The following is a 27,763-nucleotide window of genomic DNA, read 5'->3' on the forward strand; positions in this document are numbered from 1 at the left end:
TTCAGTTTTTCAATTTTTTTTTATCGTAAACCCATTTTGAATGTACAGACGCACAGAGGAGAAGAACAACTTGTTAAAATACAAATGTGGAACAAGTGCTCCCTTTGGAGTCACAGAAGCTTATATTTTTTATTTACCTGTCATGGTTTTAGCTATTTTTAAAATTTGATTATTGGATCCATCCTGCCTTGCATCAATGGTTCAGACTGTTGATTGTGGTGCAGTGGTGTGAGGGATATTTTCTTGGCACACTTTGGGCCCTTAAATTCCAATTTATCGTTTAAACACCACAGCCTACCTGAGTATTGTTACTAACCATATCCATTCCTTTATGACCACAGTGTACCATCTTCTGGAGGCTACTTCCAGCAGGACAATGCACCATGTCACAAAGCTCAAATCATCTCAAACTGGTTTCTTGACCATGACAATGAGTTCACTGAACTCCAACGGCCTCCACAGTCACCACATCTCAATCCAGTAGAGAACCTATTGGGATGTGGTGGAACGGGAGATTGGCAGCATGGATGTGCAGCCGACAAATCTGCAACAACTGTGTGATGCTATCATGTCAATATGGACCAAATCTGAGGAATGTTTCCAACACCTCGTTCACAGCATGCCACGAAGAATTAAGGCAGTTCTGAAGGCAAAACGGTTTCTGGAGAACATGGAACTTCTCACTTTGTTTGGATACCATCAATGGAAAGCTTGCACAAATCAAAACACATCCAACGTACTGCAGCCGAAACTTCAACTGCAACTCTTTTAATGTGGAATTATGAAGGTGTGGATGACCAAGAATCTCCTTGCACAGTCTCTCTTCTAAACCAAAAATAGTTTTGAGTACCATTCGTTTTCCTGGCACATACAGTGTTTTGGGCTGCATGCAGATACCTGCAGGCCAAATGTATCCTCACAGACAGTAAGATTTACATCCTGCTGATCCTTGCAGAAACCCAGGTACAGAAAGCATAAATTGTCCTTAACTGTAGTGTGCATTTTCATATTAAAATACTCTTCTTTCATAAAACATGTGATAGTACCAGTTTTAAAGTCTATTAAAGTACACTATGTTGAATCCTAGTTATTCATACAGAAAAACTTAAATACAGAGCAGTTATTCTGTATTCACATTGCACCACCCCAGAGCAAGGAAAAGACAGATAGAAAAGTGAGAGTAAACACTGAGGTATGAAGCAGTCGACTCAGAATGACACTTCACAAAAAGGAATCTCAGTAATCCAGGAAACAAATGCTTCTCTTTATGCTTGATCCACTGTCCAGTTGATTTAGGTCAGAGCAGCACATTTGCTGTGCACTAAGAGAAAGATTTAAGAGCTTGGTGTGCATTTTGTTTGGCTATTAATAAAAAAAAAAAAGTTCAGATATTCCACATGAAAATGTGGGAAAAGATATTTACAAAGAACTTCATCAGTCACTTGTTACATAACTGAGGCCAAGAAGTTGAAAATGGAGGCGCAATATTCCAATTTTGTATTGCCTGAATTTTAATATTTTAGGCAATGGAGCTCAGATCAGATCCAGACATCCAGAGGTCATGACCTTCTAAAGATGAAAGATCAGACTGCAGCTTGCCAGGCAGTTGGATTTCAACATGAAAAGAATTTCAAGTTTGAAAAGCACCAGTATGGATGAAAGTATTTCCAAGAGACACAAGAGAGAAGCACTCAATCACACTTCAATTAGTCAAGTAATGAGCATTCACAGCAGTGGTTTCACCTTTTTCTGAGGCCTGATGTGTTCCAGTAACAGGAAAGTTGATGACTGATGGTCTCGAACTAGCTTGAGCTCTTATTTCCTTGTACAGAAGAGCTGGTGCTGCCTCTCTTGCTGTGTGTTGGCAGTTTGCTCACTTTGTCCTTCAGGCCCTTCAGGTTGTACAGCCTGCTGAAAGTGAAGCCAAATGGAGCCCGTCCTTCGTCCTGTCCACGTGCTTCCTCTGCTGATACCATCTGGTTCTGGGGATGAGAATGGGTTTGTGTTTGCAGGTGAGAGTGTGAGTGGAGAAAGGAGGCTTGAGGTTTTGGAGGTTGGTTGTGTGCCTGTACGGCTCTCGCTCTGCTCTGCGTTGCTGAAGGCTGTCGAGAGACAAGACCCTGCTGGCTGCTGGAAACCTGCTTCCGCCCAGCGGCAGACCCAACAGAACCCACTGCCCCTGGAGGAACCGGTCTGGATGGACTTCTACGACGAGACGACGTATTATCCAAGACCTGGAAACTATCATGGTGCGCCTTGCCTTCTGGTTGACTCAGCTGACGGCTGGCCCAAGGACGAGGCCCTAAAGGCTGGGTAGCCGAGAGGGGTCGAGCGGGTCTGGGTGGTCGGGAGGGCAAGGAAGCTCCACTGTCCGGCTGCTGAACCCGCTGATGTTTGGAGGGATAATGCAAAAGCTACAGAAAAAGAGAAGACTAGGGGTTATCACAACACTTCAGCAGGCTCCAGTTCCTCATATTTATTCTGTTAGTGTGCAGGCAACTTATCTATAATGCAGTATAGAATTCTTACACTCACAAATACATTACCAAGTAACATAAAAGCTTTGTTGCAAATGGAAAAAAGAAGTACTTGGGTGCAAATGTGAGAGTCTGTTTTATTTTCACATTTGTTAATATTACATGACTGAGCTGAGTTATAACAGCACCTCAGTGACTATAACGGACTATTGTTAGATAAGAAGCTGTGGACTCAGGACAGCAGCGATGGAGTTAAACGCCAATAAATGTGAAACTATCAATCTTTTACCGATTCGTTAATATTGCATCAGTTTGAACATGTGTGGGGCTTCATTTAAAGAATGCCACTTTAATTCACGCCAAGTCTCCTTGTTCAATAATGAACAAACGTCGTGTTTCAACTTAGTGATGCTCTGCTGGTGTGCAGTCAGAACTACACACTACACGCACACAATAAGGAAACAGAGTGAAAGAGGGTAGTTTGGGGTAATACAGTGAATCTAAATGTAGAATACGTACAATTTAATTTAGATTACACAAAACATCAGTCAGTTGTTGCTTTTTTCCCTATAAACTCTTATTTCATTTTATAATTCTACAATTTCATTTAGCAGACGCTTTTATCCAAAATGACGTACATCTGAGAGTAGATACAACACAAGCAAGGATCTAGTCAGGAGAAAACAACCCGGACAAGTGCCATAAAATAAGTTCAAGTGTAAGATATTTTACAAATCATGAGCTACTTTAAAAAATAACTCTTATAGGATTTTTTTTTAGATATAGTGAAATAAAGTGTTCTATGTGAGATTTACCCATGATAAAATCAAATGATGCTTAAATTCAGAATTCTTAAAAGTACTTGGAGAATTATTAAAATCAGTATGCCAGAACTAACTTCATGGCATTACTAAATAATACAACAACAAGCAACATTATGGGATGATGTTTTACAAAGAATGAATGATCAAACTACAACAGTTTACTAAAGAGACATCAAAAAGAGGGATAAAATACTATCTTTTAATGTGTAGCATGTCCCCCTAAATAAAGCATAAAGCATACAACTTGTTAACCATGCTTACTGATGTATGCTGAGCACAAAGTTAGAAGTACACATGATTTTGGGTAGACTAGGATGCACAGTGGCTTTAAATGTTTGACTTGTTCTAGTATTTTGAATACAAATAATAAAAGCATGCTGCCTCATCCATACCTTCGGAGCTTCAGCGTCTCTGGTCAGCTGGAAGTTCTCTCTCCTCTCTACACCGCTGGGTCTTAGTGCCATCTGAATTGATGCCTTCTCCCTGCTCAAGGTCACTTTGTCTGGTCCCTTATAAGAAATTGTCTCTGTTTTAAGGTCACTAGTGGACCTGGAAACTTTTGGCTGTGTTCCTTCACTGGCTGATTCTCCTGCAGTCACTCCTCCATCGACTGATGCATCTGCTGCCGATTGGCTCAGCACCAACCTTCTCTTAGGGGTCTCTTTAACTTTTTCTGTTGAATCTTCATCTTGTTTAAAATGGTCCACTTCTTTATTAGCCTCCTCGCTGCTGCTCCTCTCTGTCTCCTGGAATTCTCGCTCTTCTCCCCTCTCCACCGTGTTCAGTTTCCTCCTCGTTTCATCCTCTTGTTCCACATGTGCGGTGTCCTCTGGTTCACTCATTTTCACTTTCTTCACAAGTAAAGAAGAGGAAACTCTAGCAGACCCAGTCAAAGTTGATGTTTCACTGCAAGAAGTACTCCTGTCTGCAGAGCCTAATGTAGCAGCACCGGGGCTGTAATTTATGCATGCAGGGCTGGTGCCAGTGGTGGAAGCATTAGGTGTATTAGTGAGTTTGAAGCTGACATGATCCTCTGTCATTCCATGCTTGAGAAAACCCACATGGTCAAAAACAGGCTCATGGAAAGGAGAGTCGCTACATTCATAATACTCGTCAGAGGTGGTGGAGAGAGCAGAGTCGGGTGTAGGTGTTCGAAAGTCCGGTGTGGTTGTTCTTGAATCTGGGGTGGACACGTGTGAAGGAAATCCATCGGGAGTCGGGGTGCAAATGAGACCCATGACTACGCGTGATTCTCGCTCGGGGGTTGGAGAACGCAAATCCGGCACGACTGTTTCAGAGAGGTACAAACGCAGGCAATTATCAGGGGCCTGTATGCTTCCTCGTGCTTTAGGAGTTTGTTCTTGAAAGGTGCCGTCTGTGTTGTGTTTTACAGTATTTAGCAGACTGACTGCTGGTGGGAATCTTGCTTGTTTACCTTGTTGATCTTGCCTGTCTGCAGCAGATGTGAGTATGCCATCAATAGCACTGACACTGGACATGTGTGGGCTAGATGAAGTAGAAACAGGAGAGTGTACTGGAGCCTTTACAGAGTCCACATCCTCCGATACATCTATATCCTCTAGAGTCAGTTTATAATATGATAATCTCTCAGGTTCATGCAATTTTGCAAGGTTTGGTTTACAATTTGTCGTATTTTCACCTTTTTCATTTGGCACTGTAGAAAATTCAGAGCTTGTCAGGGATTTTTCTGGGGCCTTGGTGTCTTTCTGTACTGTGGATACAATGTCTATCTTTGTCTGTGGAATTATCTTGCTATCTCTTGACATCACAGTCTTGGGATCAACATCTTTTGGAATTATTTCTTGAACATTCACACTGGCAGCCTTTGGTGTATCAGTAATCAAGATATCTGATTGGGTTTCTAGTTTAATTCCAGTGACCGTCCGAGTTTCTGCTCCGCTATCACGTCGTCCGTCTGCTTCTTTATCCCTTGTCTCTTGAGAAGTCACACTCTGTTTTTGCTGTGGAGTTTCTTTGTGATTTCCTACATTATGAGTGTCTTTTTCTGCTCCTGCTTTACTTGTGCTGCGATCCTGCAGTTCTGGGGCAGTTTGAGGCTCTTTCACTGGAGATGTCTGTACCATAGTCGGCTCATTGTGGACCACTAGTGGCGCTGTACTGAAGTCAGTCTTCTTAATGACAGAGATCTCCGGCAGCTTCTGGCTATTGTTGGTGTTACTGTCTTTGATAACCAACTGGACAGTACGAGGTTTAGGGATGGGAGGAGCTGAGGTCAAAGAAGAGGACAGAGAAGATGAGAATGAAGGGAGGGGAGGATTTGAATTTGTAATAGCTGAGGGAAGAGGACGAAGGGAAGACGAGGAGCTGGTGGAGGGAACAGAAGCAACAGTATCATTGCTGAAGTGCTCTGTAGTAAACTCAGTGTGGCTATTTTCAGAAAGGGAGGTTGAACTAACAGACGGCATATCAGGAGCGGAGGAGGTGGAAACGTGGCTGTGAACAATAGGAATCTGGGTGTTAGGAGTCATTTCAGAAGAGATTTCTGGTTGCATGTTCACAGCTTGTATGTGTGAATCTGTATGTGACAGCGCAGTCTTTTCTTGTGTGTTTTGCTCGGTGTTTGGTTTTGAGTCAGTGAGGTCAAGCAGTTTAGAGGTATGCACATTTTTCGACTTCAGGACATGCGTCCTGTACATAACAGTTTTTTTGTTTAAATCAGGTACAGTTTCTGCTTCCTTTTCAGTGTTTGTTTCTGGGTGCGAGTCTGATTTAAGATCGTTTGTGTGAACGGTTTGAGTCATGTGATAATCCTTCACATTGGTAGGAGCGGGTGCTTTGCTACTGGATTGGGCACTAAGGTAAGCTGTAATGTGGCCTACATCTGGGTTGGTGGCTGTGTTTGAATGCAGTTTATTCACAGTGTTCAAAGCCTCAGTGGTGTCCTTTTCAGGTTTAAAGTTTTGCGCAGATTCGGCAGGTTTCTGTTCAGGTGCCTCTTCTTTACTCTTAATATCACAAGGAGCCACACTAACTTGTGTTGGCTTTGGTTTATCCACCACCAACTCCTCAGCCTTAGCTGTATTTGGAGCTGGTTGGGGTTTATTCAGCTCCACATGATCAGCAGTTTGCTGTCTGGGCTTGGCGACCTCTGGCAAGGTTTCTTTTGCCTTGGTGATGGGACTGCTGAACCTGATCGCCTGGCTGGTTTCAAACATTTCATGGCGTTGCAGATGGACCTGGGTTGGTCTGGTGGTATCCCGAACGTTAATGAACCCTATTACATCACTGGGGGGGTCAGGTTCTGGCCAGGTGGGCAGGTATGAGATCAAGCATGCTTTTTCTAGATCCACTAGTCCAGGGTGGAGAGGAAGAGCACCCTCTTCAATGGCCTTCTTTCGCTTGTTCTTCTTGGAGTTGTCTGAATCTTGGGTCTCTTTCGGGCTGTCAACAGAGGTGGTGGGGCTGGAGTTGCTTGCAACAACGAGGGCGTATTTAGGGTTGATCAGTTTCCTAGCAACAGCAGCAGAAGGTGGTGCCACCATAGTTGGCTGCGGAAGGGGGTCCGGCTCAGGCTCAGACTCCATGCCAATCTGGCGGAGGTCAACAGAGCTGGAGGACGCGTAGAGGAAGCGAAATAGTCGGTCGAAGCCGTCCACAGCCTGGCCGGTGGTCACGGTGATGAGGTTTCTATCCAGCCGCGAAGACATCCACGTGAAACTAGATGAAGCAAATACAAAGTTAGACTACTTTAAAGCATACCAAGATTGTACAAAACAAACAGGACTTTAGTGCAGATATACCAAACAGGAAACAACCAATGAGCCATACGGGTGGATTCTGGTAAGAATTTCCAACTATTAGTGGTGTTTGAGATACAAATAAAAAGTAATAAAAGTTTCTACTGATCTCTATAGCTGCTACTTAGTCATCAACAACAAAGAATTGATCTAAAATTGAGGAATTATTGTACAAAAAGGCAAAAATTTCAACACTAAGCTCTCATCCAATGTGGCTGTTACCAGACTCAAATTAAAAAAACTAAATGTATGTATCTAATTGTCTCGTCTCTTCAGTACACTGTTCATGCATTTATGTCTCTTGTTCATCGGATACATTTACAACCTGTTTGTCTACTAAGCAGAGAATGTGACTGAGGATTAATCGACGGGACAAATTGTTTATTCATAGCTTTTCATACCAAACCCACAGAGACAAAGACAGGTGGGGCAAACAAGAATTATCTGTTTCTTTCACAGTGTCTCTCTTTCTTAGAAACACACAGCATCCACACATAATGTATACTGACCTGTAAGAACCAGATACTGCTTTGTCTCCATCGATAAACATGAATCTGTGGCCCATTCGCCCTCTGATCTTGGTGCAGGACCGAGTGAAGAAATCTGCTCCTCCTGTGCAGCGAACACGAAGGTTCTGAAACACACACAAACAAAATATAGATATTATACTGCCTTTATAATCTGTGATATGTGTAATAGAAAACTGCAAAACACTGACAGCTAAATCTTATCTTCCTTATCTTGTCAATCCAAACTCTAAGTCAATAAAAGAAGAATATTAACCACAAATTATTAAAGCAACAAATATTTATAGCATCTAGTGTCAAGCATACAAATAACAAAAGGTAGAGTGACTATTTTATGAGATGACCTTATCTGTCTCTTTGAATATTTATTGGCTGACTCAAAGTGTGTAGAATCATCCATAGACACAGGTACCACTTAGGAAACTAGAAAAGCACTCAAAGAGTGAAGTACTCTGCCAAGGTTGTTCTTTCTCCCATATGGCATTGTCAAAAAGGCAGCATTTGATTATTAGTTATTGATTATCAGAAGTCATGGCAACATAGAATGTGGCCATTTAATACAGATATACCCACAAACAAAATGACCTTGCGCTGAGCACAGGTGTGTGTTATGCATGTGTACATTATGTACGGATACCAAATTGCGTGACCTAAATATGCAGCGGGCAGCGGGAATTGATGGGACTCAGAAACACCCCCACAATTTAATCAATTGTTCCTTGTATCACTTCCGATGGATAAGTCTCAATAAGTCTGCAGTGGTCGGTTTGTAGTAGGATTGCAATCATGTGATCGTCAGCAGACAGCTGGCGTAGTGTTCACTTGTTGTCATGGTTACAGTGACGCCGTGCCACTATCTCGCAATGATACTGAAATCTTCAACAAATTTGTGGATCCAGACTATAAGCCGCATCACTGCCAAAATCTAATCACTTGGTCCTTGTGTCATTTCTGACCTACCCTGAAAATTTTATCCAAATCTGTTATTCCATTTTTGAGTAATGTTGTGAACAGACAAACAGACAAACCAATGCAGATCGTCACGTAACTCTTCCATGTTCCTTGGCAGAGTAATAATAATCCATATATAAATTTACGCCACATCTATGGGTTTTAAACTGAAATTGAAACTAAATTAGTCACATTTTAGTACTTTTTCATCAAAACTCCTATAGCCATATGTGCACAGCAGGAGCAGTAATTTTCCATTTGCCGCCGTACAGCTACCACCTCCACATTTTCAGATATCTTAATGTTACACATCCAACGTGTTTATCTCTCCTGTCATTACTTGATTTGAGGGCCATGACACTCTCATACATTTCCTTGCCTGCTGTACTCTCGTCAGGTTGAAAAGTCCATCATGTGTACTGGAGACAATACTTCTGTATCTTACTTCCCTCATACTAACATAATGTGTCTCGCAGGGATCAGTTCTCAGTCCGTGGTTTCATGTTTCCTGCATTTCCATGCAAAGAAAACTGAACTGGTGACTAACGTAGGGGTGCTTTTTGAGAATGTTTCCACTAACTTTTATAGATGCACAACTCTGCAATTATACAGTTAAGAATTCAGATGACATTTAGGTTGCATTTTACAAGCAGCTGCTCAACAAGCCCTTGCATAGTCATATAGTGTCTTTGTGTGTCTGTGCATGCACTAGAGATGTACCTGAATTGGAATGTTATTTGAGAAAGCACAAAAAATCAAATGGAAACTTATTTTCTCTCCCCAAAGTTGCTTGTTATTGTTTGGAAAAATAAAAATCGACACATCTGTGCATCACCATTAGGTTCTTTCAGATAGATTCGCATCATTGTGGAGACCATGAGAAAAACAATGCCCATTTTGTTTGCAACATGACATGTTGATTTCACTAATTAGCCACTTAAGTTACAACACAATATCAAAAAAAGTATATAGAGTATATTCTGTAATCGCCCCCACAAGTCAGCACACAGCAGGCTGAGTGTTTCCAGCTATCATTTAGGGAAACGCTGACATCAATGAAGAGGAGGCGGCATCAACTGAGACAAAAGCTTGGTTTTGCAGCTGGATTGTTTTCAGAGAGCTTAAAGATCAAAATGAAGTTTAGAACCTGCAGCCCTTAGCTCTAAGTGGTAATTTTCTCAATTTAAAGCAAAAACACAGTCGACACACTGAAAAAGAAAATTTTTGCCTTGTATTTCATTTAATATTTATCGATTTAAGATGCAACAGGCCATATGTATCAGCCATAGGTTACATGGAAAATTCATTTAGCATCCACTGACTCAATACCAAGTATTTCATGGTTACTTAGGCAGAAAGCCACAAGTGATTTGTGAAGTTTGCAATTGACCCTGCAGATGTGAAGCACAACCAGATGCATTTCAAACATCATATAAGTACAAATACACACAGATAATTTTGCTGGTTATACAGATAAAGATATGACGTCTCTGTACACCTTTAGCATATGCAACACATGCAAAAATAGCCACTGACAAGTCTACAGGTGTGACTGCTCAGTTGTAAAGCAATAAATTCAATGAGCTGCAGTGCTAAACTTTAACTAATATTCTTGATAACAACTGAGCGATACACTAAAGGGTGTTGTTGACATCAATGACCATATAATGTTTCAGTTAAGAAATTACACATGAAAGTCTAAGTTTTCTTACTCAGACTTCCCTCTTTACTCTGTTTCCTTTCTTTCTTCATGTCTGCCTAGAGGTAGGTGTTGCAAATATTATACAGCTGACCAACAGTATTTTAATAAACCTGAAATGTACTAAATACATAACTGTGGATGAGAAATACTTTTCCTCCTCCATCAGATACAACATACACACTTGTTTTGCTGAATTTTGGAGGAAAATGTATTTACTGTGGCTGTTTACTGTTAGTTACAAATAAAACTGTTTGAAATTAGAGTTGTTTAACTTGCAAAAACACTTAAGAAACTATGATTATATAATATTTACAAGGTGTCGGGTTCATGTTTGTCCTAATTTAAGGTCTATAAGACTTGCAAAGTGAAAATCATAGATATTCAGCAAAACTTCTTGCAGTCAAAAAATGCTCAAATTGTTCATTCACTTGTGACCCATTTGTGACTTTGATGAAGCAGATGACAAATTAAAACCGTGAGATGAAACAATGCAATTAGCAAACCATAAAAGTACCCAATTAGGATATACATTATGCAGCATGTCTGACCCAGGCTTTTAACGGTCAATAGTTTTACAAAATGATGGTGTCTTCCTTGTCTCAGAGCAATGTTTTTGATTGGATTTTATGGTAACGCTGCATCACGTTTTATATCTTTTGTGCAGTGAATACTAAAGCTTGACTTTTAAAAAAAATACACTGCAAATCAAATTATCTGTCAGAAAAATCCCAATTGCATATCTTCTCCAAGACATTTAATCTCACTTTTCAGCTAATAAAGCTGGAAGATTTCATTTTAATGAGTTGACACCAGTATTTTGATTGTTGTAAGTTTAGACCTAAGCCATCTCATTTGGGATGTTTAGCCTGGCCTTAGAAGCGTCTAGACTCAACTTTAGGAGCTCAGTCTGTCAGAGGGGCAGGTGCTAAACTGGGTTGCAGTCAAAACATTATATAACCGTTTGTCTTGATGCAGCAGATTATTCCTGGTGTGGATTGTCTCGAAGTAGGAGCACTGGTTTTTCTCCTTCCATTGGTCACACCCTTAACTTGCTCCTTCCTTCTGTGCTTTGTTTGATTAACTGATTAGATAAATCAGAAAACTGCATTTCTGTGTGTTTGTGTATTGAGCTCTAAACAGTGCAAGATGAGACGTCAGCTGTCATACAAAGTTTATGAGAAAATGTAACCACTCAATCAGCTTAAATTGCAAAGTCATGTCAACAAGGAAGCACATCCAAACCAAAAAGGATGCTGCAGATTTGCCCATTTTTAAATAAAAGCTCAATACAAGCTCTGTCAGGTCAAAGGGTCAGTGTTGGAGAGTTCCAACATGTGCAGAACCCTCGTTGAACAACTGAGTAAGAAGAATCTGTCACCTTTTTAGCCTACTGAGGTGCAAGATTCTTTTTACTCTCACTCATATGTCAACTCATCTCACATCTTGTCCTCTCCCCCTCCCGTCCTGGCTACCTCCACCGACTCCATCTCCACACTTACAGGAAAATCTCAGGCTGTCACACCCGTCTTCTCCTCTACCTGCCAGTCATCCTCCCATTCAGGACGAGCATCAGCCTCCCAATATCCCTTGTACACATTTTTGTGTTACCTGGTCATCATTGTTGTTCAGCTGCTCCCTAGCCTATCAGATTTTCTTAACTGCTTTTGAAAGAGACTTGTGTTGACACATGCAGGACCATTAATATCATAAACAGTTTCATGGTTTTCTTTGGTAGTGCAGGCTTTGCTCCAGCAACTACTCCCCAATGAATCAGACAATGTATGATACATTTGGAGCAAAACCCTCCAATGCACTGCAGGGCAGAATCTAACAAATATACAGTATATGACTAAGAAAAGGATATTCCAGCTATAAAAAACATTTCAGTGTGTGGCCATTTTTTATGTGAAAAAAAACAAAGGCATGAAAAAAAGAATAGCAAGCTGTTATAATTAAGATATTCACTAAACCACTAGACGGTGGGCACAGAGCGACTGTGAGGTAAAACGAACAGCAGCTTTATATGTAATTTGCAAACTTGATCAGGTGCACAGTGTCTGAGCTGCTGTTGGCTGAAAACTGAACGTGAGCTGCGTGAATTCAATAAACGCTAAAGGATGCTGTAGCACAGGCTGCATTCTCCAACTAAAGAGCCATTCTGCTATCAATCAAACATTGCCTAGACTAATCAGTGGGATAATTTCAGGTCAAGTGCACCATGTGTAGTTGGATTACTGTGGAAAAGACAGATACCCAGAGCAGCAAAATTCTGTAGAAAATAACAAGACCATTTAGAAAAAAATGAAGCCAAAAGCAACTTAGATGATACAAAAAAAAACTTGTTGAACTAAAACAGCCTCATCCACTTATCGTGTCATTTGTCATACAAACATACGCTTGTGTTTCTAAAGCACATACTGTCACATGAGACTGTGGCATTTTCTGCTGTTTTTCTTGCAATCCAGATCCAGATGGTACTGCAAGTCTGTCAAGCTGTTACTGCCTTTGTGTTTCACTTTGGTTCCTCCAAGGCATAAATTGGCAGGGGGGGAGTGCGTGTGTGCGCTTGTGCATGTGTATGTAGTGTGCAAAAGTTTTAGGCACTTTAGATGTTTACATTCAGATTTATTGCACAGGGAAGCATCTGAAGGGTCACAAACTCCATCCTGCAGAATAACAGTGACCTCACATACAGAGCCAGCACAGCCATAAAGAAATATATTCAGTGACAGGCAGAAAAAGGAGGCCAGCAACAGATGGTCTGGCCCCCACAGAGCCCACATCTCAACATCATCAAGTCAGTCTGATCACTTGAAGATAGAGAAAACACCAAGACAACCTAAACCCACAGATATGTATAATGGAGGGGTCCATCTGAGGGAGTCACACAGATATGTGGTGGCAACTTGTTCTAGATGTTTGGAGCAAGCAACCTCCCAAATACTTTGCAAACCTGTGTGTGGGTGTACCGAAGAGAACTGATGTTATTTAAAAGAGAAAAGTGGTTGCACCTTATGTTGATGTGGGTTTTTTTCCCTTTACATGACTTTGTATGACACCAACTAAATAAAAACTAAAACAAACAAACACTTTTGTCCATGTGCAGATAGTCTGTGCCTGTATGCGTTTTTATTAGGTCTCCTGAGGTCATTTAAAAAAGGTCTTTTGCATCTTCAGTGCGTCACTTCTGCCTGACAAATACTGATGAGACCTACATTGCAGGCCTTGACAGTAAATATTACTGTGAACATAATAGATCAAGCACATTGGAAGCCCCTGCAGTGTGCAAACACGGCATCATTAAAGCAAATAAGAAGTCTGACTTCTGTCTACCAATTTCTGCCAATGCAACAATTAAATCATAACCATTAGAGCCTCATCACCTGCTGTTGGGAAATAACCATGCCTCACCGAAGAGGCTTGCCTTAACTAGCTTGAGTCAAAACAATGTTTGGTTTGGCACCTTGATCACAAGATTAATTTCTCAAGAAAACAGTTGAGACACAAATGTAATTTCAATACAAAAGAAGTTACATTTGTATTTTCCACGCAGCTCTCTTTTACGTGTCCTAACATGACCAAATTCTATTTTACTTCTGTTTGATAACTAGTGTTTTCTAAGGCAACCAATCAGATATGGTATACAACCCTCTAGACAGTGACAAAGAGATGAATGATTCATGTTGCACGGTGCCAGCTGGATGGGTCCACTGGTTGCTGGTGTGTGTGTGTGTGTGTGTGTGTGTGTGTGTGTGTGCGCGCACGTGCGTGCGTCTAAATCAGGGAGACAGAGACAGAAAGAGAAAGGGAAAGCTGGCATGTGCTTTCCTTTAACAAAAATCCGTTGACTTCAATTGCTTGTGTTTCTTTCACTGGATAAAGTGAAATTCCCAAAAACTGCTGGTACAGCAGGCGTGGTGATGCTCTTAGAACCTCTGAGCAGAAACTCTCATGGAACTCAACATTCCCTTGGGTCAGAACCAAATTGAGGAGGCCAACAAGAGGAAGAGGAGAAAGTATGCTAAGCTAATAGAATAATATCAAAGTAACAGGGGGCAGGAGCTCATTGAGGTGGGATGCAGAGTGTTTGCAGGTCAGTCCCTCTGCAACATGGTGGGAATCCCTTTACAAGAGCCAGTAGGTGACAATCCAGGAATTTAGCAGCAGAAGTTTTTTTCAAGGCGGCTTTGGATCAGGACACTAGAGACGGAACCTAGATACAAACTGCGGCTCTGTCAACCCCAGGTGGGTTGCCTGGGTGACAGTGTTTGTTGTTGAAGGACCCAAAACATCCAAAGACCCTGATGATTCTCCACATGCATCAAGATGAAATATGTCAAAAGAAGTGCACAACTGTTCTCTGACAACCATTTATGGATTTATTTCATTTGTTTCATTTGCACATTTTGTTTCAAAATGTGAAGACAAGCTTTTAATTCACATTCAGGTGCATTTGTGACCATTTTTACTTTGCCAAGGAATGCGGCGGAGTTACGTGACGATCTGCATTGGTTTGTCTGTCTGTTAGCAACATTACTCAAAAATCGACTAACGGATTTGGATGAAATTTTCAGGGAAGGTATGAAATGACACAAGAACCAAGTGATTATATTTTGGCAGTGATGTAGCTTATAGTCTGGATCCACAGATTTGTTAAATATTTCTGTATCATTGCGAGACAGCGGCACAGTAAGACTGAAACTATGACGACAAGTGAACACTACGTTAGCTGCCTCCTGACGACCACGACTGAGATTTTACTACAAATCGACTGCTGCTGGCTTCTCAAGACTTATCCATCGGAAATGATATAAGGAACAATTGATTAAATTGTGGGGGTGTTTCTCCGAGTCCCATCAATTCCAGACGCCACCTACATATTTAGGTCATCCGATTCGGTATCCATACATAATATACACATGCATAACACACATGCCTGTGCTCAGCGCAAGGCAATTTTGTTTGTGAGTGCATCTATATTAAATGGCCACATTCTATATTGCCGTGATTTCTGATCATCAATAACTAATAAACAAATGCTGCATTTCTTTTAAAAAAAAAAAATAAAATAAAAAAAAAGCTGCATTTCTGAAAATGCCATATGCCGGCGGAGTACTGCGCTCTCTGAGTGCCCTTCTAGTTGTGTCCGTGGAGTCTACAAAGTGAGTTTAGACACCTAACAAGTTTTTTTTTTTTTATTTTTATTTTTTTTTTTGCTTGTTTTAGCTAGAAGTACAATTTGGTATCACTCCATGATGCCAAGTTACAAACGGTTGAGCAGACATGATGAAGTAGGTAAAATTATCTTACCTTGCGATGTCCAGTATGCATGTTGGCCCTCTGACACATGGACAGGAAATGGGGTAGCGCTGTCCGTTCCAGCAGGATGTAGACAGAAATCTTTCTTTTGAAACTAGCATCTAGCAAATCTCTGAAGATGTCGACATCAGTGAAGACATCCATCACCACTGCTATAACCTGGAGGTACACACAAACACAGAAACACAACCTACGTCACCCACAGACACTCTTACGTCAGTCTTGCATGGTCAGACTTACTGTATCTCAACAGAATTGCTGAATGGTCTGGCTGCAGCCACTGTTATTCTGTAGAGGGGAAAATACTTGTTGGCACTACTTTGAGTCAATCACAATTTATCTTGGGTGGCAAGTTCAGGTTGCAGCAATGGTGTCCTGACAAAATAGTGTCCAGGGACACTTGTTTTCCTGGAAGATGCTTGAAAAAATGTACTTTTTTCCATAACTGGCAAGCAAACAAGCACGAATGTTGCTGTCAGAGAGCAAATGTTGTCAAAACAGTTTTTATAAATCTTCACAAGCACTCTCCGAAAGACCCAAACAAGTCTGTCTTATTGCTACATCCAAATCTTCGTCAAAACTTGCTGCTCGTAGGTTGTCGTTGGTTCTTGGAATGAATCATATTTTGGCAACAGGAACATGCAGATAGTGGAAGTTGAGGACAATGCTGGTTGAAATACCAATGGCAGGCTTTAACAGGCAGTTTGTATCTGGTGAATCAGAATACTCTTACATACATGCACACATTAAGTTCATGCATAAAAATAAACATATATTTTGCAAATACATACACCACACAGACACCATAATACAGTGCAGCAGGATCAAGCCTTCAGGGGTACTTGAACAAGCAAACTTAACACAGTTTCGCCTTTTTCTGGGAAAACAAATAGGATTCAAGTTGTTCTTCAGGCCTGAGTAAAATATGTGAGTCTCTTGTGCAACAGAAACATTTGACGATAAGAAGTAAAGGAAGATATGAGTTTTCTTCCAGTTCATCTGCACTAACAGATGACTTCTTCTGTCAGAAGCTCTCAGGTGAATGACCTTAGACCCTGTCAGACGAATAACACATACCAATGGGAACAGCTGTGAGCTGAGAAATAAAACGTGTCATAAACCTGTGGCTCCGGATGACTCAGACACAAACTGATATACATGCAGCCTGGCAGCACTGCACATACTCATGCAAATATGCACCATAACACACATGCACCACTGTCGCAGGATCAGTTACAGTGCTTCTTTCCGTTCCTGATAAAGCAGCTTAATCAAGTTGCACTTTACACTTGATTGTCTCATCCGGTCAGCAGTCTGTACTCTGACCTGACTTTCTGCTCATGGCAACTCAATGTCAACATTATAGGAAATCTTTGGAGGAGGTACAGCAGCTGCTCTGACAAATAAGATGTTTAAGAATTATGTAAGGCTTTTTCAGTAACTGCAGAACTTTTTTTCTGCCATAAAGATTGATAAATATGGTCAAGATGAGAGTTTCCTCATCTTGACAGACAAAAAATTAAAAGTTATGACTGAACTTGAATAAATCCTGGATTTTCAACCGTAACTGACACTGAATCAATATAGTTTAAACTGTCATCTAAAGACTCAGTCTAAACTATATTTTGGCTGATTAAATAGTGACACAACAGTTATTCAACCATCATCTTAAAGGCAGTCTACATATACATTTTAGCCATTTCAAAAATGCTTGTGCTTTGACATTTACTATTCAGCATGGAAGAAAAGTTAACGAGGCAAAACCCTTACAAAAAAGTTGCCTTAAAAGCAGGTCTCACCGGTTTTCTACTGAAATACATCTTAACATCCTCACAAATTTGAATACTGTAGTGTATATGAAGTGGCCCAGACTTGCAAAAGCATAATATATCATGTGTTGTCTGCAAAAATGGTATTATTAGCTTGTTCAGAATTACCTTTGCACAATACAAATAATGTAAAGACATGAAATTATATTTAAAAATACAGTTGAATTACTGAAAAATTACAGAAGACACAGTTGAAATTTAATTTATACTGTGTATATACACTGCATATATGCTCCATTTCATATCCTTTAGATACTGTATACACTCTTCATACAGTTTATACTATCCATACTATTTATACTGATCATACCACCATTTATCTGTATTTCTATATTGTATCCACATCTATATACTTATATATGATATACGACATACTGCTCATTTTATTTATACTGTAGCATACTGTATATACCATGCTGTAACAATGCATTTTACTGCTGCTTTTGCACTTCACTTTTGTTTTGATGCTGCATTTTGTTGTCTTAGTGCTTCTACTCTGTGGAATGACAATAAAGGTGAATATAATGTAATCTAATCTGATAATGAAATGCTACTTCTGCTTGTTCTGGGTGGAGCTGATTCAGTGCAGAAGTAGAAACAACAACCCCCACCCCCGACCTTAAAGATCCCCACCACCACGTTTCACCGTTGGTCCGATACACTGGTGTTTCATGTTCTCTTTTTTACTTATTCATCTGTAAGAGGGACATTTTTTCACAGTCATCTACTGTAAAATCTTGGTATGTCTTAGTCAACCAAAAGGAATTGTATCTGCACTTCTTCTGCAATGTGGTCGACTGATTAGTGGCTGGACTGCAATGACAATAATGTCGAATCTAATGTAATTTTCAAAATGTACCAGCAACAAAAACTGGCAGTAAACAATTTTAGCTGTTAATGTCCCCTTCCAGACAATAATTAAAGTAGATGTTTTTGTTGAAAACTCTACTTAAGCAGACAGAACTACACAGAAGGTCACAACTCTTTCAGATAATGCAAAGACAATAATGAATGAATTCAATACATGGAAGCCTAATTGAGTTATTGTGATTGAAATATTAATTAATTATTAATAGGTGGTTTCTGTACCTTCTGCGCCTGTGCAATCATCTTCCGGACCACCTCCTTGATGTGGGCCTGACCTTCCATCGGCGGCTGCGTGTACACGGTCGTGCGCGTCACCCCCCGGTACCCGTCGCTGTCCGGCCAACCAAGGTCCATGTGCGGGATGGACGTGTCGGACATCTCGGGCCAGTAGTGCAGCGACAGTGGCGTCGGTTCGTCCTCCTCCCCCTCCGGGAAGAGCTCGCAGCCCGGATCGTAGGGCTCCACAGTCCGGGCCAGAACCTCCAACTCCGGGTCCGAGAGGAAGCCCCGCAGGCCGCGCGCCTCCAGGTACTTCACGAACGCCTCGCGCCCATCACGGAGCAGAGCCTCGAGCGCGAGCCGCTGGTCCTCGCAGTAGAAGAACTCCGGTTTGGACTCGTGCGTCCGCGGGTTCACGTGGTTGTCGTCCAGACACTGGATCTGGGAGAGAGCCATGACTCACTGGAAAAACCGACAAACTCAAAAAACGTTTCAAAACACACTAATTCTCCTGGACTCCTCCAGAATGTGGGTCAAACAAGCTGCAGAAACGCGAAGTAACTCCTCCTCTGTAGCTAAAACAGGTGGGTTCGGCTCGAGGTTGGGTAAGTTACACCTTACTCCATGCTGTATCTTGCTGCTGTCCGCCGTGAAGCTCCTCTGGCCGGCCATGGTGCGTTAACACTCGGCCATTATCATCCCCCGTTACCGAGTCAAGTAGTTAACCGACCAGAAAGAGTGAGAGTGAGTGACATGCACCTCCCGACAGGTGTGACCCAGTCAGCCAGGACACACCCACCAGCACACCTATGGGGCCCCGGTCACGTGACTAGTTTCCAACTAAGTGCCAGTTTTCTAAAAACTTGGCCTCATGATTGACTACAGAGGCGATTAATGGCTCCATCCCTCCCTGCTCTTAAATCATTAGCACCAAATACAAACAGCCAGACATTAAGTGAATCCATCTCTACCTGCATTACTGTGCAGGGCTGTTTTACCTGTTCTGTCATGTTTCTGTGAAATGGGAGAGGCCGAACCTGACTTTTTAAAAGATCAAAACAAATCACATATGACTTAACTACTTTACAGGAAGGCCAAAACAACACAGGGAGAGATCAAAATGGAATTAATGGGCTCAAAACATTACCTGGAGGGAACAGACTGCATTCAACTTTTTTTTTTTTTTTTTTTTTTGGACAAGTGACCACAAGAGAAGTTTGATGTTTGACCTCTGTACTGTTAATGTAACTGAAGATTCGCCTGCTAAATTCCCAAACATTATAGTTGAATTTACGGAACATTTAACAACCACAAAAAGACAAAGAAACAAGTCTGCACAAAAACAGTAAATGTGACGCATAGCCTCTAGGTTGTTTTTTTTTAGACATCTTTTATATTTGAATAACCTCAGTGGAATGTAACTTCAAACAACATCAGAGAGATGAAACCTCTGCACTAATCATGACTTTATAAGACAATGGGACAAAAAAAACTGAGATTGTAGTCAAGGCTGAAGGTTGTCAGGGAGAAGCTTCTGTAGCCTGCAGCTCACTGTGTGTACGTCAGTCAGTCTACATACTTACAACATTCATGTGATTACTGAAGATGTGGTTAAATGTTTTTGGATGAAGTACCATCAGTTACGTCACTGTGGTTCCAAAAAGTTTCAGATTGAATGCTTTTTCATCAAAATGCTTTTCTTATCTGGTTGGGCACATATTTAACATCATGGAAATGTAGAGTTCATCTGCCAAAAAAAAAAGACTGTTTTAGAGAGTTTGGTTGCTAGAGATGGGATTTATGGCTCTTTGAAGGGAGCCGGATCTTGAGAAACCGTTCCTTTCAAAGAGCCGTTCAAAAGACTGGCTGGTTGTTATATTCATTTATTTTAGAAGTCAACCAGGGGTAACTTGTTTTCATCAAGGAAACAAGCATTGGTAGCAGTTATAAGATACAATATGGATCAGAATAATTCAAACTTACACATCCCACCAATATATACTCTATTGAATTTTATTTATATTTTTATATACATTTTATTCTATTTATAATTTTAATATTTTTCTGTATTGTTAAAATGTTGTTGTGTGGTCTACATTGCTTTTGTTGTATATATATATATATATATATATATATATATATATATATATGGTGGTGTAAGTTGTTTGTTCATGCCAAGGCAGCGTGGACAACTCAGACTCATGGGCGACACAGCTGACATGTGAAGAAAGCGTGGGCAATTTGCACATACGAACGGCTTGCAACTGCGAACCGGTTCTCATCGTTCCCTTAAAAGAGCCGTTCAAACGACTGACTTCACATCTCTATTGGTTGCATTATTTTCAGTTTTAAATAATGTATAGTTGCATACAGTAAAGTCCAAAAGTGTGAAACGGCTACTTGAGAGCTTCTGTTTTGCATTTCTTTTCTTTGCAAATGATAAAACCTGCTTAGCTTTTTTAGTGAAAAGTTAAATCTCTGAAAAATGTGTTTCAGAGTATTTGATGAAGATAAACCCAACAGACTGATGGACAAAAAAAAAAGCCTCACAAGTGCAGCTTATTGCTTGAATTTAAAAAGACCATATCTACAATTTAACCTTCTTAATTTTTCTCTTTGCACAATTCAAATGACAATGGCTTAATATACTGTTGATGCAACTCATAACAAATTGAAGAAACACCCAAAAAAGGCTAATTTAACAATAATCTCTCGACACAGTCACCTCCCGCGACTGGACTAATTTGTTCTGCATAACAAGGTAATTAGCATCAAGGTGATTGGCATGTGCTGTAGTCATGTGGCTGCATTATTATGTGTGCACTGTGTGAAAACATGCACCCTGGAAGCAAATCTCATAGGGACAGTGATTAGTAGGAGTTTCCAAAGTAAAAGCTTCAAGTATTATTTTTATTGAACTTCACACCTTCTCACCTTCTTTTATGTTTTAATGACAGCAGTGTCCAGGCTAGCATGCGATCTCAGTTTTATTTTGCAAGATCTGATAACCCATGTTACACCAGCATAATCTGATGGTATTGCTTATGATGCCAGAAATGTTTGGCTTTCTCAGTCTTCAAGAGTTTTCATAAATGCTCAATAAATTGGAGGTCAGACGACTGTGGAGAAAAGTCCATTATAGTCCGAAATCTTAGTTGGTTTGGGCTCTAGTATGAATCCTTCTTGACAAAGATGCAAACCAGACAGTGCAGCACATTGCGAAATATTGAAGGGCTACTTCTGCTTGGTCAAGGTGGAGTTAATTTGGTGCAGAAATAGTAAACCACCCCCAGACTTGAATATCCCCACTGTCATATTCCACTGTTGGTTCAATTTGCTGCTGTGTAATTATCTCTTCTTTCCCTATTCGTCAGGAAAGAAAGCTTATTTTCCAGCCATCTACTGTACAATGCTGGTATATCTTAGATAAAGTGTAGTCACATTTTGAGAGGAATTGCATCTTTGTCTCTACTTCTGTAATTTCTGGTTCGTTTTTGGAAGTTTTGAGGTTGTCATGTCATCAGTAAGTCTCAGGACCTGATGACAGAAAGGACTTTTTGAGGTTTTTGGGTTGGTGGTATCTCAAATCTCAGTGTGTCTTGGGTGCTCGATTTGAGATTTAAGAGTTATTAAGACTCTTTTAATGTATCTAATAAATAGGTTATTCCTTAATTGTGAACTGCATACTTCGGTTGGTGGTTTTCTTTGGGTGTTTATATCAACCTGTAGAATTCTCTATGCAGGTCTTCCTTGAGATGTTCGTGTAGTCCTTATAACTGAGTGGATCTAAAATTTGACATGTTGGTTGGGTTATACTATAAAATATTGTAGTGCAAATTCTCATTAGTAAGTCTATAAATTTTTCTTGTAATTATAAAAATTGTTTTGTACGTGCATTCACTGCCAGATCAAAGTTACCTGCGCCATTAATTCTGAGCCCAAGGTTGTCATACAGTATGGTCTCAATAGATGTTCATCATATTAGTTGATTTTTACCTTCCTGAGGTCTGGGCTTTAATTGGAAAGAGCATGATTTTAATTTTGTTAAGCTTGACTGTCAGTCCAGGTGTTCTTGTTTCGTGGGTGACAGCAATGGTAGGTCATCAGTATAGAGCACAAATTTAATTTCCTTTTTGTTAAAGGTTAAACTAACGCTTCCAGGTTGCTTCAACATTACTGCCAATTCAATTATATAGATACTAAACAGAGTTGATGATAAGCTCTTGCCCTGAAAGATGCTTCTGCCTTGAGTGAAGATATTTTTATGCCACATTTTTGTTACGGTTGACATACATTAACTTAATATGTCAAAAAGTTTTACTCACATACCAAATTTAATAATTAATCCACTAAGGAGGCGGAGTAATGTGACGATTGGCGTTGGTTTGTTTGTCTGTCTATTAGCAACATTACTCAAAAACTGATTAACGGATTGGGATGAAATTTTCAAGTAAGGTCTGAAATGTCACAAGAACCAATTGATTAGATTTTGACAGTAATGTGGATTATAGTCTGGATCCATGGGTTTGTTAAATATTTCTGTATCATTGCGAGATTATGGCATGGCGTCACTGTAACTATGAAAACAGTGAACTCTACATCAGCTGCCTGCTGACGATCACATGATTGCAATCCTACTACAAATCCACCGCTGTGGACTTATCAGGATTTATCTGTCAGAAATGATCGAAGGAACAATTGATTAAATTGTGGGGGTGTTTCCAAGTCCCATCTCTTCCTGCTGCCCGCTACATTTTTAGGTCACGCGATTCGGTATCTGTACATAATGTACACATGCAAAACACACGCCTGTGCTCAGCACAAGATCATTTTATTTGATGGTAAATCTATATTAAATGGCTACATTCTATGTTGCTGATGTTTTCTGAGCATCAATAACTAATAAACAAATGTGCAATTTATTTTTAAAAAATTGCTGCATTTTTGACAATGCTATATGGGGGAATGAACAGCCATGGTGGAATACTGCGATCTCTGAGTGCTTTTCTTGTTTTCTAATAGCTTAGTTAAAACCAGTCAAACAAAGATTTTACCCTTGATTTTTATGGTGTACGTGATGATTGTGTGTGGAGTGTACAAGTGGTCAGTAGTAGTGGTTTGATAAAAAGCCAGTTTGTCCATAACTCAGGCCCTTGCGTTCCATATTGAAGACCAGCATCTGGACACTGATATAATAATAAAAAACTATTTTTTCAACCAGAAAACCTGGCTTGGTTTGGCTTCCTAATAGATGACATTAACCAAATAACCCTTAAACACCTCCAGCTTTTACGATGCCTGCTTTTGCTGCCACTTCTGAGAATTTGTTTGGTGACTCATAAGGTGCATCTGCTTTGCTGACTCATTAACATCCAATCTCATCCTTTGCCAGCTGGTGGTTTATGACTAATTATCTGATAAACTGTCCTGCTGCTGTAACAGGGTGTTGGAGCGGTTCACAGACTGATGATTTCTCTCCTCGCTGTCAGGGCCCAACCAGCCACAGGCCAATCAGTCAGTCAAACTGGTTCAACTGTTTTGTTTTATTTGCTTCAAACGCCTGTGAATAGCATTGATGTCACAGCTCACACACCTTCCCCTGCTGCTTGCACTTTTACTGTCAATCTCATTCATGCTGCTGACACACTGCTGCTCACCCTGCCGCTCCATCGTTCATCAGTATTCTGGTTCGTCCTGTTTTTTTTCCTCCCCCTTTTACCATCCTGCCTCTTTGTTTCTTATTACTTTTCTCTGTTTTTTTTGCTTTGCTTTCAGTTTTCTTATATTGTCTCACTTGTAGTGTACGACACAAATACTGTATATCATTACAGAAGCGTTGGTCTCACGCTCCACAGCCCTTCATCTCCCGCACAGACGTTTCAAAGTGACTCAGCAGATTTAAAAATATCAGTGGAACAAAACAGTAGTACTATTTCTGGTGCACCTTGAACTCCTGTCTTCTCCTCCCCGGTAGGATGATGGGAGTTTTATTGACTAAATGTCGTCGGCAGCCAGAGGTGACTCTTTCAGGAAGAATGAAAAAAGCGGTTTGCATATTAAGAAAACAGAGGAGACAACAGAACAGAAGTGACTTGGTTCCAGGAGAGTTATAGGATGAAACCACGTGTCCTGCTTCATTTCAAACATTACATTCTGGTGTGAGAAGCAGCGCTGCATTCCTAACATAGCACCAGTCAAATGTCAGACCACGTTGTACTGTACTAACATTAATGACATGTTGAGTAAATACAGTTACAGTAAGACTTGTGTGTTTCAACTGCAAGGACGTTTTATTTTTATTAGCAATTTAACAGTTATTTAGCCTATAAAGCAATAAAATGCAAAAAAAGAGATTGATTTTTAGAAAATAAATCACTCATTGATGAGTCACAGATAAGTTCTTTTCCATTGATAAATCAATGATTTTACCATTGTTTCTATTTCAGTGGTAATTGGATGCGCAAAAATATATTCCATGCAATTACAATAAGTGCACAGCTATGGCCCAGTAATACACAAATTCCTTCTTTACTATTAACTTGCATACTGCATCAAATATGTCTGATATCATAAAATATGCACATTAAAGTAAAGGTGGAGTCTGTGATTCTGGAGAAAGGTTGTCGATATTTAGTTAGAAAGAGAAGCATAACATTGACAGAATGGCTGTTTTGTTTTGTTCCATTAGTCTATTTCAATTGAAAAAAAAATCAGAAATGTGGACTGCAATTTACAGGTGTGGAACCGCAGGGGATAAACAAAATAACACCATTACAACAACTTATGGAAGGTATCCCTAGAGAGACGGGGATCACAGTTTGAAATGGGGCACACAAAGCTATTAAGTGGATCATTAGAGTGTTTCCACTTGTTAATTTTAGTGAAAATTACAGATGCAAGAGTTTGGACTTCTGCCGATTTCAGATTTCTTTTTCCTGATTGCCCATGCTGCTCTATATGCACATATTTTTTTCCACCTCATTGCAGAGAGCATTGGGTCTCCCTGTAGTGGAATTACCATATTATTATGCCTACTTTTACCATGATGGTGCACTGGCAGGTGCAGACATCAAATATAGTACTTTTCAAATGTACTCATTCACCAGGCAACGTACAAAAACTGCTTCAGCTTACATGCAAAATATTTTTATGAAACTTTTTTAAACAAAACTTCAAAATGTCAGTTTGACAGGCATCTCTCAGTGTTGATTTTGGGCCAGTGGTGATATATGAACAAAGTATTTCCGATCTTTTCATATCAGGGTTTTATTGCATGGAAAAAGACAAATTAAGGCTCATGATTTCCAATTACAACAATGTCCAAGCTTGAGGTTCAAAGAGGTAAATGTATCACTTTATTTAAATGATTTGTCATTACAGGTTAAGGAAGACCAGTCCATGTTCTTACTGTTAATCACATAAAATGTGGATCTCTTAAACATTTGCTGCAACAAAACCTTTGTACAATGTTTCATCTTACTTGCTGTATATGTATTTTTTTTAAAGATTACACATGAATAAGAATAAATACATAGAAACAAACAAATGTTCTGTAAATGGAGTTGAGCATATTACATTTTTAAGCATTTTAGAACAAAAGCGGCGCCTGGGCAGTGTTCATCTCACTGGTCACTGTAACACAGTAACCAGGCTGCACACACACACACACACACACACACACACACACACACACACATAATATCACACAACCAACGTCTTTAAACTCCTACAGACATGCTTCACTCTCTCAGTAACACACAGCTTGCATACATGCATGTAAAGTTTGCAGGTTTCCATGTGTTCAGACCCACATTCTACACACGAGCCCCGTTACACACACACACACACATGCAACAGCCCAGTGAGAGAGGAATCTGCTGTGTCAGTATCCTCGGAGTGTTTGGCCCAAATATTCACAACACACAATGACTTTCTGTGTCTCTCTGCTCAGTTCACCGGATCTCCTCGTGGGAACGACGACAAAACACTGGAGCAAATCTTCAGCGGAGAGAAAACTCTGCCCTTCTTTCACAACCTCCCATGGGCCACACACACTTTTTTTTCCCCCCCTTCAGGTTAGTGTTTGTGTGTGTTACTTCAGTTTAGTCTGCGCTAGTGCTGATAAGCTCTAATAAATGATTATGCCTAGGAGTATACGTGTGCGTGTGTTTCACTGTGTCTATGTGAGAGTTCGCCACAGTGTGTTAGGTCCATGTCTGAATTTTATTTTATTTTTTTACATGTTTGAAGAGAAGCGGGTTCTGGTGGAAGAGACTGACGAGCCTGAAGTAGCTGACTGGGCGAGGCTTTTTGTCTGAGAGGTGACATCACAAGGAAACGGGAGGACTTGGTTACATAATGAGCAGCTCGATCAGTCGTTCGTTCCAGAAATGAATGGGCAAGTGCCGAGCGGTGGATCAGTGTGTTTGTTTGTGTGGTTGGGTGTGGTCAGGGTGGCTCACTGATGAACCTGCAGGAATGGTTGTGTGTTCGTTCAACGTGTCAGGTCACTGGCAGTGGTAAATCGGCTGGACGTACTCTGGAGGGAAGTAGCCGACGCGTCCATGGCAACGGCCCCTCCAGCGTAGCGAATCAGAGCAGTCAATGAGTTCGATGACATCACCGCGCAGGAAGCGCAGCTGGGAAGGGTGGTGTGGGGTGAAGTCGAAGAGAGCATGGGCATGATGGGGACGCTGGAGGGGGGTGAGAGGAGGGGAGAGAGAGGAGGAGGGGGAGGAAAAAGGAGAGCGTTAATGAAAAATTTACATCTTAACTTTTGATACAGTGTAGGACCAATAAAACTGGGCCAGGCTGAAAGAGGAGCACAACTTTTTAAAAAATGGTCTCATAAATTAACAGAACATACAAACTCTACATAACTATAATGCATATACTGTATATAATGTTTATACATATTAGACCCTAACATTTATATTACTCACATCGTAGGTCCATATACCTCAAGGCATCCAAAATTCCTCTTCAAACTATTCCATTTTGACATTTTAAACTTCCCTTTACTTTAAGTGCTACTTTAGCACTTCATTGAATGTCGATCTGAATTTCATTGTCTTGTGCAACGACAATAAAGTCTAATCTAATCTTATCTAATCCAAAAGCGTAACACACTAAGTAGTCATTCTCACCCCTGTGCTGCAGAGAGTCACGAATGATTATCACCACGGGATATTTACAAATTAGCACAACAAAGCTGAATGATAATTTTATAATTTCACAAAATGTGTGTAGTGAGGCTGAATTTGAAGTTG

At 40.4% G+C, this 27,763-nt stretch overlaps 2 protein-coding genes and 1 long non-coding RNA gene across 3 annotated transcripts in view; 1 reads left to right on the forward strand and 2 right to left on the reverse strand.

Moving 5' to 3' along the window:
• Positions 1 to 18,950, reverse strand: LOC111565355 (uncharacterized). The gene is made up of 5 exons (XM_023265398.3): positions 18,498 to 18,950; positions 15,571 to 15,738; positions 7,590 to 7,714; positions 3,694 to 7,000; positions 1 to 2,414 (listed from the first exon to the last, which is right to left on the reverse strand). The coding sequence occupies exons 1-5, from the start codon at positions 18,948 to 18,950 to the stop codon at positions 1,803 to 1,805; spliced, it is 4,665 nt and encodes a 1,554-aa protein (XP_023121166.2). The 3' UTR covers positions 1 to 1,802.
• On the forward strand, positions 18,936 to 26,832 carry LOC118469964 (uncharacterized). Its single transcript, XR_004846951.2, has 3 exons — positions 18,936 to 19,078; positions 26,446 to 26,569; positions 26,745 to 26,832. It is a non-coding gene; the product is annotated as an uncharacterized LOC118469964 (long non-coding RNA).
• The window catches only part of grapa (GRB2 related adaptor protein a), a 45,041-nt gene continuing 43,104 nt past the window's right edge, over positions 25,827 to 27,763 (reverse strand). The window contains exon 5 of the mRNA XM_023265387.3: positions 25,827 to 27,187. Coding sequence (XP_023121155.1) covers positions 27,002 to 27,187 — 186 coding nt within the window. The 3' untranslated portion in view covers positions 25,827 to 27,001. The remainder of the gene's footprint in view (positions 27,188 to 27,763) is intronic.

The sequence above is a fragment of the Amphiprion ocellaris genome, chromosome 19 (assembly GCF_022539595.1).
Source record: "Amphiprion ocellaris isolate individual 3 ecotype Okinawa chromosome 19, ASM2253959v1, whole genome shotgun sequence".
Taxonomy (NCBI): domain Eukaryota; kingdom Metazoa; phylum Chordata; class Actinopteri; family Pomacentridae; genus Amphiprion; species Amphiprion ocellaris.